Source organism: Lygodium microphyllum, chromosome 20, assembly GCF_053477565.2.
Source record: "Lygodium microphyllum isolate KBCC chromosome 20, Lygodium_microphyllum_v1.1.10, whole genome shotgun sequence".
In the NCBI taxonomy this organism is placed as follows: domain Eukaryota; kingdom Viridiplantae; phylum Streptophyta; class Polypodiopsida; order Schizaeales; family Lygodiaceae; genus Lygodium; species Lygodium microphyllum.
Window position 1 is genome coordinate 130021406 of NC_141154.1, and position 13921 is coordinate 130035326.

Below are 13921 nucleotides of genomic sequence, written 5' to 3' on the forward strand. Positions count from 1 at the left end.
TCTACATGTAATGGTAATAGCCTTACTTGTCTCTTTCCTCTTTGCTTTCTTGTCTAGCAACTTAAACATTCCATAATGAAATGACTCCATTTCCTGCAATAGTTACATTTGGTTTTTTCTCTTGGGCTTTTCACCATTTCTTATTAGTTTTCTTGGTGTTAACCAATGCAACATTTTGTTTTTTGTTTGAAGAGTCATTTTCTATACCTCTTTTACTAGCTATGAAAGCTTGTTCTATAACATGCATATTAAATCCATTTTGCCGGGACTGCTCTTCTGTAACATTACAATAACCAACTCTCAAGATCATTGTTGAAATATCAAAACACATCATATGTGTTTGGGAAATGCAAGAGATACACTAGCCTAGGATTAGTTTACCACTATTAAGATTACTTTAGTACTATCCTTATTCTTGTATTTATCAATAAAGAGAGAGTCTCCCTACATACACTACACAATAGAAACACACCTTAGCATCTACATGTAGCACAAGAATAGGAGATACCTAGATACCATTTGGGTGAAACATCACCTACTGAAAACCACTCACACAAAGAACTTTCTGTAATATCTTTATAAAGTCCTCTCATTTTCATAATATAGATGTTCTCCCTTCTGGATGCAACTGCTGTGCATACTTGCTTCTCTCACTCTTCTTAATCTCTCAGCATGGTACTAGGGCACTTGAAGCTATGGATCCTTGGAGCCTGCTCTGACTACTGCCATGGATGTTGAAATTCACAAGGGAGCTTCCTTGCAGTATTGGTCCATAGTGCCATTTCTGTTGCTTCCATTAACAGCATTGGTACCCTCTTTCATGTCCTTGCTCCCTCCTCCAGAGTGACACAGCACTGAGTGCAATGGCTGCCTCTCTCCATGGTCATGTTGACTAAGCACTGCCTGCTGTTCAAGCTGCTGGTCATGCCATCACTGCTGGTTCATTCTCCCAGTGCACCATTTTCAGTGCTAATGAGCTGCTGGTCACCTGGCTCCTGAAAAAACAGTGCTATTGTAGTTGCTTTCAAATCACGATGTTCCTCTATATCTGCACCATTATCATGGGAACTATTGAAGGACTCCTTGCTGCCACATCAGCTGCTGGATATAGCGATGTTAAGCCACTGAGTAGTGCACATTACTATGGTTGCTACTCATTCACTCTAAGACATTTGGAGCTTCTTTAAGGACACCTATGGCTGTCCAATTTCAGTGTATTCTCTGACATATATCTCCATTAAAGAGCTGCTACAGCTTCTCTTTTTTCAGCATGAAGGACCCTTATCTACTTCAAAAAAAATGTCAGTTGCTTAAAAGATCTACCCTCAGGACTGGACTTAGTGAAGCATCATATTGAACTGTACCTCAGCTGCTATGTCAGAAGAAAGCTTAGTAGCTTCCACACAAGCTTCTTGTTCCAAATGCAGCCCTCGAGTCATCTAACCAGGCAAGATCAAGATTAAAGAAGACCAAGAGGTGACTTACGAAAGGTTCACTTTTAAGAAAACCTATCTCAAGGAAAAAAAGGCTAGACCAGTCAAGAAGGTTCCTAAATTTATGTATGAGATATTGCATCCCTTTGGTGAATGCAAGAGCACCTAGTAGTCTAGGATTAATAAAGTATTATTAGGGATTAATTTAGCACTATCCTTATTCTTCTATCCATCAATACCAAGTAGCAAGGTTACTCCAAGCCTTGCTAGTAGTCTTAGAGGAGAGAATATGAGGGATAATGGCATGTTCAAACAAACAAAACAATCAAAGCACGTTCTTCTACATCTCTTCCCATCTCTTTTGTTCCTGTGTAGATAGTACACCAAAGTGCATCCTTGTCACTACTAGGACCTGCCTCATGCTTTGCTAAACCTTTAAAAGCAGCAGCTAGATACATGTGCCACAACCTAAGTCTCATGGTAACATTCCAATATCCCTTAACAACTAATACATAATGCATCATATATACCCACAGTGGATAATTGGTCCCATCCAACTTATCCTCAGGAACCAACATATAGAATGCATGATTGGCGTTAACAATTGTCAAAAGTTGTTGTAATAGTGGCCTGTAGAAAGGTAGAACTGTATATGCAAGAAATCACAACCAAAAAGTAGCAAATACACCTAAATGGGTCATGCCAACCTTTCAGCATGTAAATGGTCACCAGAATGCAACCAAACTGAAATCCAGCAACAAAAATTTAGTTTAGGGGCTATGCTGCACCTATATCAAGAACTTGCTTCTCCCGAGAAGACTGCTCAAGATGAAGATGATGAAGCCGCTCACGCAGGGTGGTGTGGGTACCATTGCTGCGAATGCAAAAGCTTTCTCTAATTCAAATTGCTTTGTTTAAGGTTCAGGGTAGCGAGAATGTATATACAGACACCCACGACAATAACAAGAAGATCACGTGCACACAACCAAGAACATGACTATTAGTAAGAGTGCCAACTAAAACAAATGAAGTAGCCCTAGCTGGGCATGCACAGGCATGGGGGAAAAACCTCATAAGCGTGGTCCCAGATGTGCTACAATGTGGTAATATATTTATCGGTGTTGAAGGTTGGGTAGCTTTCTTAGCCTGTAGGTAAGACTATGCATAGTATTTGCTATTCATTTTCATAATAAATAGCTTTGTATATGTCTTCTCATGAGTCTTGTTGATATTAAAAATGGCATCTTTGTTCTGATTTGCTCCTTTTGACTGCAGTCAAACATGATTGTGTTTTTGGAGTAGATGACTTGAACATTCCGGAAATTACTGCCGTTTCAAAGGTCTCTCTCTCTCTCCCCCCCAAAAATAGAGTAATTATATTCTATCAAATGACTAAATGAGTACAAAATTCATGGCAAAGAACCAGACAAAATTTCCGTAATAAATCTGCATAAGACCTTCAAGCAAACATAAAATGGCCACAACTTCTCTCAAAGAAATAGTTGCCACAGGATCCATAGGAAATGCCTGATGCTGAATCAAAGATGATGTCGTTCCTTGTCAGCCATGTATGTCATAAAGCCTGCCAATGGTAAATTTGAAAAATGATCTAAGCCCCATGCCTTTAGGATTTTTTTGGCAAGTAAAATGTGGCTAATTATATTTTACTCAGAAGGCTGATTACAATGAAGTGTGCGTGCTCAACAGACTAGTTGGAGCTGATGCAAATCACAAGTCCATCATGTATACAAGCCTCTCAAGGTGGTCTTGGGGGGGTGGGGACAAGAAGCCATGGAGGGGGGGGGGGGGGGGGAGGGGAGTGGTGTATCGCCATCTAGGGCTGCCCGCCTGCATCGTGAAGAATAGGTCATGGCCACCCCAAGTGAGCAGAAAGTGAAAATGGAGCTCCTAGGGAGCACGAGATTCGCCCTGCAGTTGGTCCCAATGGCCGTGGAGGGAGAAGATAATGGAGGTCCACAACTCTGCCAAAGTCGCATATACTGAAAGGCACTCCCCGTCAAAGACCACCTGACAGCGTATCTTCCAAATGTGCCATCCTGTAAGACTCGCTATGATCTCCTATACCTCTGAGCGCTTTGCTATGGGCTCCAATACTTGGCGGCTGGGTAGAGCCTCCAAGCCGACCACTGCACAAGACCCAGCCTCAATGAGAAAGATCGTGTCCTACATCCCGGCCTTATACAAAAGGTCACGGTCCTGGCTGACTGCGTGCTAGCAAAAAGTCCCCCACAAAATGGAGCCAAGGTTGGGTGCCACTCATTGGAGAATACAGCGGGCTCCTCTCCACATGAGCTGTGCCGCCTCACTAGACCAAAGGCAGTGCTTTGGAGTTTCCAAGAGCTTCTCTGGGCAGCGCTTACAATCTCCATCCTACTGCATCTGAGCCAACCAACTCCGAACAACCAGACCCCCATGTGCCAAAAGCCAAAGGAAATACAACACTCTCCTCGGCCTCCAATGGTCCCATAGGTGATGCCAGAAGGTCCAACGGAAGGCATCTGTGATGCTATGCTCCACCTAGTATGTGTTGTGCGAAGGTGCCCAATCCATGTCCTCCTACATCAGTACATGTCTATCAATCCTGAAGTACTCCAAGAACCTTAGAGGCTTCGTGGCAACCACAGTGGTAGGCCATAGCCACTCTCCAGGATCCCACTCCAACTCATCATGTGGCCTGCTCTCCCATATCCAAAGGCGCCACTCCCAAAACTCCTCCCAGGGAACATAAGGGTCCAGTCACTAGATCTTTCCCTAGAGTTTTCCAACCACACAAATCCTCCTCAAGGAAAGGACACCAATCTCCTCATCGTATTGCCCTTTGTCAAGAACCAGATGCCCCCATCTTGCACGGTGAAGAAAGTTCCGCAAGGGGCACCACCCACTCTACTTGCTACCTGTAAGGGGATACCTACCGGTGAGAATCTAGTAGCCCACACCTCTCGAGGCTCCACTGGCTCTCGGATTGGGGAGTCTAGCCAATCTTGAGGGATCGCTGAGTCAATCACCCTCCTCCTTACCTCAGCTCCTCACTAACATCTTGATGCCTATTGCAACATTTCTTGATCCGCCATCCTTTACACCTCGCGCCTTGTCTTGATAGTAAGAGCAGAGCCAGCCTCCTAGCTAGCCCACTAGATGTGGGAGCACTCACCTATCTGTATCACCTCTCGATCTCTGACGTGGGGGCTCTAGACCACCGGCTGGTGGTCTATCTCCTGTTGGCATCTCGGGGGCTTGTGAACTAGAGCCTTGCGAAGCCCTTGCCACACTCGAAGTAAGCTATGGAGGAAGGAGGATCTGGGTGGCGTGATCTAGGTAGTCGTGAAGATCCATCTCAAGGATGGCCTGCAACCCCCGCCAAGCCTCGGTCTGCACTTTAAGAGACCCTCCTGCAAAAGGATCTTTGAGGTTTGTCCACTTGGTGTGAGACCACGGACCACTAGCTTTCCCAAAAGGGCCACGCTCTGGAACTTTGGGTCAATGATCCCAAGCTCTCTCTCAGACCGATGTTAGATGATGGTCGCCCACTCTACCTTGGCCCTGGAATCCTTGGAACTGTTTGAGCCAGATTAGAGAAAATTCTGCACTAGGCAGCAAAGCTAAACCACACAAGACGAGGAGAAACGCCAAGAAGAGGCAATGTACCAAGCTGTTGCTAGAAGGACCTGGTTGACCACCAGGGCTCGGCCCGCTAAAGAAAGGCGGACAGTGCTCCAATAGGTCAGCTTCCACCTAATAGAGTCAAGAAGTGAAAGAAACAGCTAGGCAGGAGTGATGTCTAGTCCCACTTGGAACCCTAGATATTGGACGGGTTTGTCCCATGCTCACCCATCTGAACCCTAGGTGGACGCTCCACTTCGTGGTGGAGTCCGGATCTGTAAGAAAACCAACTGACTTTCGCTAGTTGATTTTTTCTCCAGCTATAGTGCAAAATACCTCCAGAGCTAGTCTCACTCTTTCCAACATCAAATCATCATCCTCTACATAAAGAGCGGTATCATCTGCATACTCTGAGTCCAGCAGCTTAGTCTCCTTCCTCACCGGAAGCTGAAGGCCACGTAGCCCGCTTACTTGTGAGTGGAGGAAATAGGTCATCGCCTCCGCAAAGAGCAGGAACAGATACGGGGAAAGAGGGCAGCCTTGCCGGACAGATCTCTCTAGCCGAAACTCCTCCCCCCTCCTGCCACCAATGAGAACCCTGCTAGTGGCTGATTTGTAAAGTAGTGAAACCCTGTAGATCCATGCTTGGGGGAAGCCCAGCCTCGCCATGGTGTCCTCTAAGAAGTCCTTGAAAACCCTGTCATAGGCCTTCTCGAAGTCCAACAGGAGTACTGCCAATCCTTGACCACTGTGCTGAGCCCACTCGGTCGCCTCGAAAATAGTGAAGGCATTGTCTAGGATGCCTCTATCTTGGAAAAAAACTTGTCTGGGTGTCATGAATGATGTCTGTAAGCATGGGATGGAGTTGACTCTTGATCATCTTTTCCAGGGCCTTATAGGCCACTGACAACAAGGTGATCGGTCTCCACTGGGATAGCTCCAACCGATCTCCCTCTTTGAGGAGGAGACTCACAAGACCTGTAGATAAACTCCTTGGTATCCGTCGTGAGCAGAAAATCTCTGGAAAGGCAAGTATTAGGGGGTTCTTCACTACCTCCCAATAGGTAGTGAAGAAGGCCTTAGAAAGACCATCCTCTCTCACGGGCATTTCTGCCCATCTTGTGCATTGAAGGCCTCAGCTAGCTCCTTCTCTGTGAAGGGGTCTAGGAGGGAGCGTCCCAACTCCTCTGTGACAAGGGACGGAATGCAATCCCAGACCTGCTGTCCATATCGATATACTCTCACTGAGTCTGCCTCCTGCTAGAAAAGCTGTCTGTAGAAGTCAGTGGAAATCTCCAACATCTCATCTGGGCTGGAGTGAATCCTCTCGTATTGATCATTGAGCTTGTGAATCTAGTCTCCTGAGGTGTGAGGCTAATGCACCTGAAAAAACTCCCTGCACATCTTGTCCCCCTTCTGCGCCCAAAAAGTTGGTGAGGTACGGAAGAACTTAGAGCACTTGTCCTCAAGGCCGGTGAGAGCTGCCCGTGCACGGACCTCCTGCGTGTGGAGAGTGGGATCCCCTGGTGCCTCCTGGAGTAGTCTCTGAGTGGCTGCTAGGTCTTGCCAGAGTGCTCTCTCCTCCTTCCAACTATGCTACTTGGCCTATAGGGTTGCCTCTTGGCAGATCATGCTTGACTCGGCTAAGGCCTTTGCAACCTCCTTTGCAATCCAGTCCCCTAGCCCACTCCCTAGTCTAGAGCTACTTAATTTGCCTCCTCACCTCCTTCCTATTGTAGATTTAGTATGGGATCTGACAAGATCGCGTGTCATGGGTTGAAGCGAGAGCATCAAGAGTGAGGAGAACCGGGCAGTGATCAGACAAGGTGGTACTAGCCAACTGCCCTACCTAGCCTTCGTGAGAGCACTCCTGCTCTCCTACATAGAACCGGTCTAGCTCCTCCATGAGAGTTCCGGCTAGCCGCCTATATCCCCAAGAGAAGTCCAGCGACCTCTCTGTCCTGTGCAAAGCTGGCTCTTGCCAAGCATCACGTGCTCCTATTGCAAGGAGGAAGACCTCCCATGCGTCTTACTCCTTCCCTTCCATACCCTCATAATCTTTTCCTCTGCCCTCTTGGTCCTCTAAGGCCTCTAGGTTGTTGAAGTCTCCTCCAACAATCCAAGAGTCCACCTCTAGAAGTCCTGTTGCCATCTCCACCCGGAACCTGTTGCGTGCCCTAACCTCAGTAGGAGCATAAACATTGAGGACTCCAAGGCACGAGTCTCCTATATCCAATCTGATCCATAGGACCCTCCTTGCCACAATTGTCCCGTGGTCTCATACACAGGTGGTGAGGCTCAGGCCAATAGAGGTGCATATGCCTCCACTCCTGCTGTGGGCACTGATGGAGTACTCCCAGTAGGTGTGTGAGCTGCGTGGAAGTACCTTTTCCACCTGATGGGCCTAGGAGGGACTAAGCTTGTGCTCCTGAAGAAGTAAGATATCAATCTATCCGGCAAGACTAGGTTGCAACTTCTATCAAACAATCAATTTCCTAGAACCACGTGCCCCACTGTAGTGGAGGCTGTTCATGTTCCAAGATGCTAGGTGTAGACTGTGAGTGGCCGAATAAGCATCTATTTGGTGTGGAAGATGCTGATGAAGAAGAACTATGGGGCATGCGGATGTGCTTGGCCGCAGGCTTGGAGGGTGAACTCCATTCCCCCATGGTGGCTCTCGGGCAGTGGAGCATGCGGTGATAGATATTCCAGGCAGTACTCTAGGGTGTCTATCAGCCAAGTTGAGAGGCGTGACTCTGTACACTGGTAGAAGTGGGCGGCGTGTGGGAGGGGCCACTGGATCACATCCATTGGTGAATTCCATTGTGGAGGGGCTCGAAAAATAATGCTCAGATATTGGACCTCGGCTCGAGCCCACTAGTTAATGTCCATCATGCACCCTGGCAACTACTGGGAAAAAAGTGCTAGCCCTCCTTCCCCCATCCACTGGGAGATGTGGTTTGCAACTTGGCCCCTCACCTCCTCCTCTATCTGTGTCATCGTCCAATCTCTGCAATGAGAGGTATGAAAGAAGAAAGCATAGTTTGGTCCATCCAGTGGTGCTAGTAAATGGACCTTACCGCTCCTTGACTTGTGGACCATGAAGATCCCCACCTTGAGAGGTAGTGGAAACTCTCCGCACTTAGCAACTCTCAAATAAGACCACAGACCACTGCGTAAAAACTCCGGAGGGAGCAATTGTGCATGTCGAGAGAAAGTGTAAGGGGCGGTTGGACCAGATGAGCTGGTGGTTGTGTGGGGAGGGGGGGAATGGGCTGATGGTGAGAAGATATGACCATGTGAGGCTTGTCACCCCTTGTGGGAAGGGGGGGGAATGGATTTGGGGGGGGGGGGGGGGGGGGTTTAGATTGGCGGGGGAGATGGTGGAGAAGAGGAGTGAGGGGTGGTGGGGTGATCGGAAGTATGAGGCGGATGTGAGGGGGGGCGAGTGGCCCGAGAGGGTGAGGCTGTGGGATAGGGTCGAGAGGGGATCCATGAGGGGGGGGGGCATGGGAGCTAGGGGATCTCGGGTGGGGAGGGGACTCAGACGCCTCAGTGGGTGGTGGGGCTTGAGGCCTATGATCCTGCTGGGTGGGACGAGTGTGGGGGTGCTGTGGGGTGTTCTGACGGGGGCCCGTTGCACGCCCTCCTGCTCTCTACTGCTGTGGCTATGTCTGAGGGGCTGGTTGAGGCCCCTCCTGCCGTGTCCCTCTTTGTCATTGTTGGGACCTGTGTAAAACCGTCAGCATCCACCTGCGGTTTTGTTTGCTGAGCCTCTTTGGCTCTGAAATGCATGCAGTTTGTTGTTTGATGGCCAAAGTCATAGCATCCCAAGCACTCGCCAGTCTGTCCTGTCACAATAACGTGCTGCCTGAAAGAGTGTTTGTATGCCTTTATCTCAAGAAGCTTAGGTATGCTCTTTGTATCTTTCATAGCCACCCGTACCTTCAGGACTCCTGCGGCTATCACTGCATTTGCAAACGAGGGAGGAAGAACTGTGCTGAAAAGCCGTCCAAATTCCTCCACTAACTAACGATACTCTACTGCCACTGCGGGGAATAGAAGGGTGACCGGGTGTCTAGGAAAACTATTGTGGAGCGTGAACTCCTCCACTGTGAAGCCACTATATCAGGGAACCATATAGATGACCCCCTTCCTAGAGGCATAAAGTGAGCCATCCACTAGCTCGCGGCTGTATCCACGGAGGTGAGTCGAACCATGAACATCCCTTGACCCATGAGAATTGCCTCTGCAATTTGCGCTGTGTCAATGCGTATCGTGGAGGGAAGCCAAGAAGGGTGGAACCGCAGGTTGATGATTGTTGATGGAAAGGGCAGAGCCTAGTGGGACGCCGACGCGATGTTGCAGGCACAATCGGGCGGTCTCGAGCCAGACAGGCGTGGTCAAGCAAGCGCTAGCGGGCAGGTAGTCGGGCAGTTGGGCGTTGGCGAGCAGGCAGTCGGGCGGCATAGGCAATCGGGCAGTTAGGTGCTTTTGGGAATGCATCTAGATATCCAATTATTGGGATTCAATTGCTGCCAAGCAATGGCCAGCCACAATATGAAAACATGGGACCACAACTAAAGCTGGCCTTCACTAATTTTAAGGGTGATAAAAACAAGAAAATTGTTGTACATATACTTCAACTCAATTCTACATTGCTCTTGTACAAAGATACTAACACCAAATTGGCCCCAAACTTTGCATCCTTTGCAGTTTTTCCTCATATTGATTGTTGAATGTCTGGAAATAAAAATAAATGCCATGTCTCAAAAGTGACAATCTTATCATCAAAAGTTGGTCAATATCTCCTCATATTTGTAAGAAGAGTGATCGTCTCTAAGCCTCATTGTCCAATTGCTTGAAGAGAACCAAGAGTCTTTGAACACATAGTTTATAGCCCAGATCTTTGGTCCGAAAACTTATGTCTTCTCTGTCTCCATTGTGAAGATATTTTGCACTAAGGAAACATATCTTGTACGACTAAGACTGAACACAAAGACTCAAATAGAGACAAGCAAAACTTAAACCTTGAATGCAAAATGCAAAACGCAAAAACTCAAAACTCAAACACAGTGACAAGAAAACTCTGAAGTGAATGAATGCTGTAAATAAATGTAAGAGTGTATAGAATGCCCAAGGGCAAAGCAATGGAGTATCGGAGAGTGACGTGCACCGGAGACGGATCTTGAGTGTTGTAACTACCAATCGGAGATAAGAGAGTGCCGAATAATAGAGAGTAGTAGGCTGGTCACCAAAATACAGCTGTCGAAGGCTGAAATCTAGTATGCACAGTAATGTACCACCAGTGAAGGTTGAAAATTGATCACTTGAGGCAGAGAACTGCCAGGTGACAATATGAGAGGTGTTTGATGTAGACGGTTTGCTGGATAGCAAAAATGTAGTTATTGTAGTAGTTGCCTGGTGGGAGAGATGGCAGCAACTTGTCACGGCACCAAATACTGAAAATGCAGGCTTATCAGGTGCTTTGATGATGTAGCAGATGGAGACCTCTAAACAATAGGGCGATGGTTGAAAAGAGGCTACCTAGGGCTAAATAGTGGTGGGTTGTAGTTGTAGATAGCTAGATAGCAGATAGTAGGTGGTTGATGGCTGAAATCTGCATGGTAAGAGTGAGAAACCTGCACAAAAGGATAAGGTTGAATGGTGGGTAGTCCATCTATTTATAGATGTTGAAGGGTGCCCCAAAAATTAGGGTTTTGGGGGGCCACTAAAACTCTCTCAAACTATGTACCAAATTTGTGTTTTTATTAATTAAGCATGTTTTGGGGATGTTTGAGAGATACTGATCAGTTGTAAAGCATGTTGTAGCTCAACCCTCCCTCTTAGGCCCAAAAGTGAGCCTAAAAGGGAAGGTTGGCAATGTTTACCCCAAGTCATCCCACCCCAAAGCAACCAAGGCATCAGACAAAGGGTGCACTTGAGCTGCCCAGTGGCCTACCAAGACTACAGAGGTGATGGTTATCTTACTAAGGGAGTCCATGTAGTCACCCTAGAGAGGACAGGGCATCAAACAAAGGGTGCATGTCAGTTTTCCAATGGCCTACCAAGTCCTATAAAGGCGGATGGAATCACATTGTTAAAAATAAATAAAATGAAAAGTTAATGTTAGGGGGTGGTAGCCAATTAAGTAATAGTGACCCAAAAGACGGGAGTAGGGATGGCACACCCAACACATCACAAAACAGTACAAGCTACCCGACCACCCGAGGATGTTGATGACGAGGGAAAGATAGTAAAGTAGTATGTAAAGAAGGATGGTGGTGTAATCCGTTGATGAAAACAACTTAGGATCCATCAAGTGGTGCTTTGCACAATGGGATGCATAGTATGCTATATATTGAAGAATGCTCATGCAGCAAGTGTCACTTGGATATTGTCCATCATGGAGAAAATTTTCACTTGCCTAAGCGCCCCAGTACAAAGATGATGAGATCATGTGGTGCATAGGAGAAGGTACAACAGTGGGGAAGGCCAATGTGAAAGGTAAGTGTTGAAACGTGTAGAATACGAAGAAGGGTAGGAACCTTCTCTTAACCTGGATGCAGACGCCGAAGAAGGAAGAGGAGCTTGAGGATGTCGGTATTCATGTGGTATTGAGAACCATGTGCATAAAGATGATGAAGCATTCCTACTAGAAGAGCAAGGATAGAAATCACTGCCATGATAGCATCAAGAGAGATGTTGCATGATCCACCTTGGGAGGGGAAGCCTCTATGCTAGTAGAAGAGCAAAACTCCAAGTAGATGGAACCATGAAAGGAACGGTGTGCAACTCCCAGAAAGGATTGGTGCAAACCTGCATGTTAGCCCTACACTGAAATGCAAAACCCTCCGAAAGAGATCAAAATCTACAAGCACAAAGCTTAGTGAGATGCTCCAAAAAAATAAAACTGAAAATAAAAGAAAGCAATGCTAAGTGCAATGCAATGAGTATGTACGTCTGTAGCTGAAGTCTAAAAGGAAAAGGTTAAGTGTGTGGCCACCATCGCGTACCTCCCAAAGTCCCTGAGATTCGACCAAGTGGTGGAATTCGACCCATTAAAACATGTCTTATCCGTAAAGGCATTCTTGGCCATTGCAACAAGAGTGGTAGTACTAGGAGATGGAGAAGGTGTAATGGGGGTAGGGGGAATGGGGAATGGGGGGGATAGGGTGGGGAAGTGGAGTATACTTGGGAAGAAATCCCAGAGTACCCACCATGCATACGAGAAGTGTGCATAGAGGATTCAAATGTGGGCAAGGACGGACTAGGTATGGGCATGGTAATTGCATGAGGGGCCTAAGGTGAAGGGATAGGGAGACCTGGAGTAGAGGATGGAAATCTGTGCGTAGGAGTGACCCAAGGGATGTGCGATTGCAGTTCATAAGCAGAGGATGGATATCCCAGTGTCTAAAAGGTCATGTGAGGGGGTTGGGAGTGTCTAGGGGCAGTGAGGGGGATACCTATCACAGCCATCCTAGGGTGTAAGGATGTGGTAAAGTGGGGGTATGTTGAAGATACAGTGTTATAGTTGGCATTTCCCCTAACGACGAACCAAGAGGTGCAGTGAATGAAGGGTAGGTAGATTGTGGAATGGTGAATGAGAAAGTGTTAGGAGCGGAGATGGAAGATCCAACTCCTACTGTGCTTTGAGCGGAAGCGGAATGTAATCCAATATTTTGGAATGAAGATGTGAGGAGATCAAACTGTGTAAAAGGTGGTGGTGGGATGGGAGGGAGTTGAAAATCGCAGTTTACTTGCTCAAATGAATTAGATGGTAGAGATATTGAGCAGCTCTGGACTAGGGAGTGGGGCAGGAGGGACTGGATCGTAGAGGAGGTTGCAGAGGTCTTAGCCGAGTCGAGCAGGATTTGCCAGGAGGCACCCCTACAGGCCAGGCAGTAAAGCTAGGAGGAGGGAGCACTCCGGCAAGACCTAGTAGCCACGCAGAGACTTCTTCAGAAGGCACGAGGGGATCCCACTCTCAACACGCAGGAGTTTCGGGCACGAGCAACCCTCGCCAGTCTTGAGGATAGACGCTCGGAGTTTTCCTTCCGTACCTTAGAAGCCTTTTGGGCGTGGGAGGGGGGCATGATGTGCAGGGAGTTTTTTCACGTGCATCAGCCTCCCACCTCAAGAGATCAGATTCGTAGCCTTCGTGATTAGTATGGGAGGATTTGCTCTAGCCCAAATGAGGTGATGGAGATTGCCATTGACTACTACAGACACCTTTTTCAAAAGGAGACATATTCAGCTTCCAGGAGATTTTCAGATCAGGACGGATGCCTGGGAGTCTATCAGCAGGTCTTGTTAGCCTCCTTCCCAAAGGGGGAGGCCAGTTGGAGCTATCCCTGTAGAGACCAATCACCTTCTTGTCAGTGGCCTAGAAGGCACTGGCCAATATGATCGGTAGGCGACTCTGCCTCGTGCTTCCAAACATTATTCATGACACACAAACAGGTTTTCTCCAAGATAGGAGCATCCTAGACAATGTTTTCACCTTCTTCAAGGTGACCGAGTGGGCCCACCACAGTGGTCAAGGGTTGGCTATACTACTCCTGGACTTCGAGAAGGCCGATGACAAGGTTGACTGGGACTTCTTAGAGGGCACCATAGTGAGGTTGGGTTTCCCCCAAGCATGGATTTGCGGGGTTTCTGCACTTTACAGATTGGCCACTAGCAGGGTTCTCATAGGTGGCAAGAGGGGGGAGGAGTTTCGGCTAGAGAGATCTGTCCGGCAGGGCTGTTCTCTTGCCCCGTATCTGTTTCTACTCTTTGTAGAGGCAATGTCCGACTTCCTCCGATCATGTGTGAGCGGCCTATGTGGCCTTCGACTTCTGGTGAGGGAGGAGATGGAGCTGCTT

At 47.6% G+C, this 13921-nt stretch overlaps 1 protein-coding gene across 2 annotated transcripts in view; it reads left to right on the forward strand.

Annotated features, from left to right (window-relative positions):
- The window catches only part of LOC148019389 (Melibiase family protein), a 211256-nt gene that overhangs the window by 84453 nt on the left and 112882 nt on the right, over positions 1-13921 (forward strand). For both annotated transcript variants that reach the window (XM_087661037.1, XM_087661036.1), the window contains exon 5: positions 2709-2773. In XM_087661037.1, the coding sequence (XP_087517163.1) occupies positions 2709-2773 (65 nt within the window). The remainder of the gene's footprint in view (positions 1-2708; positions 2774-13921) is intronic.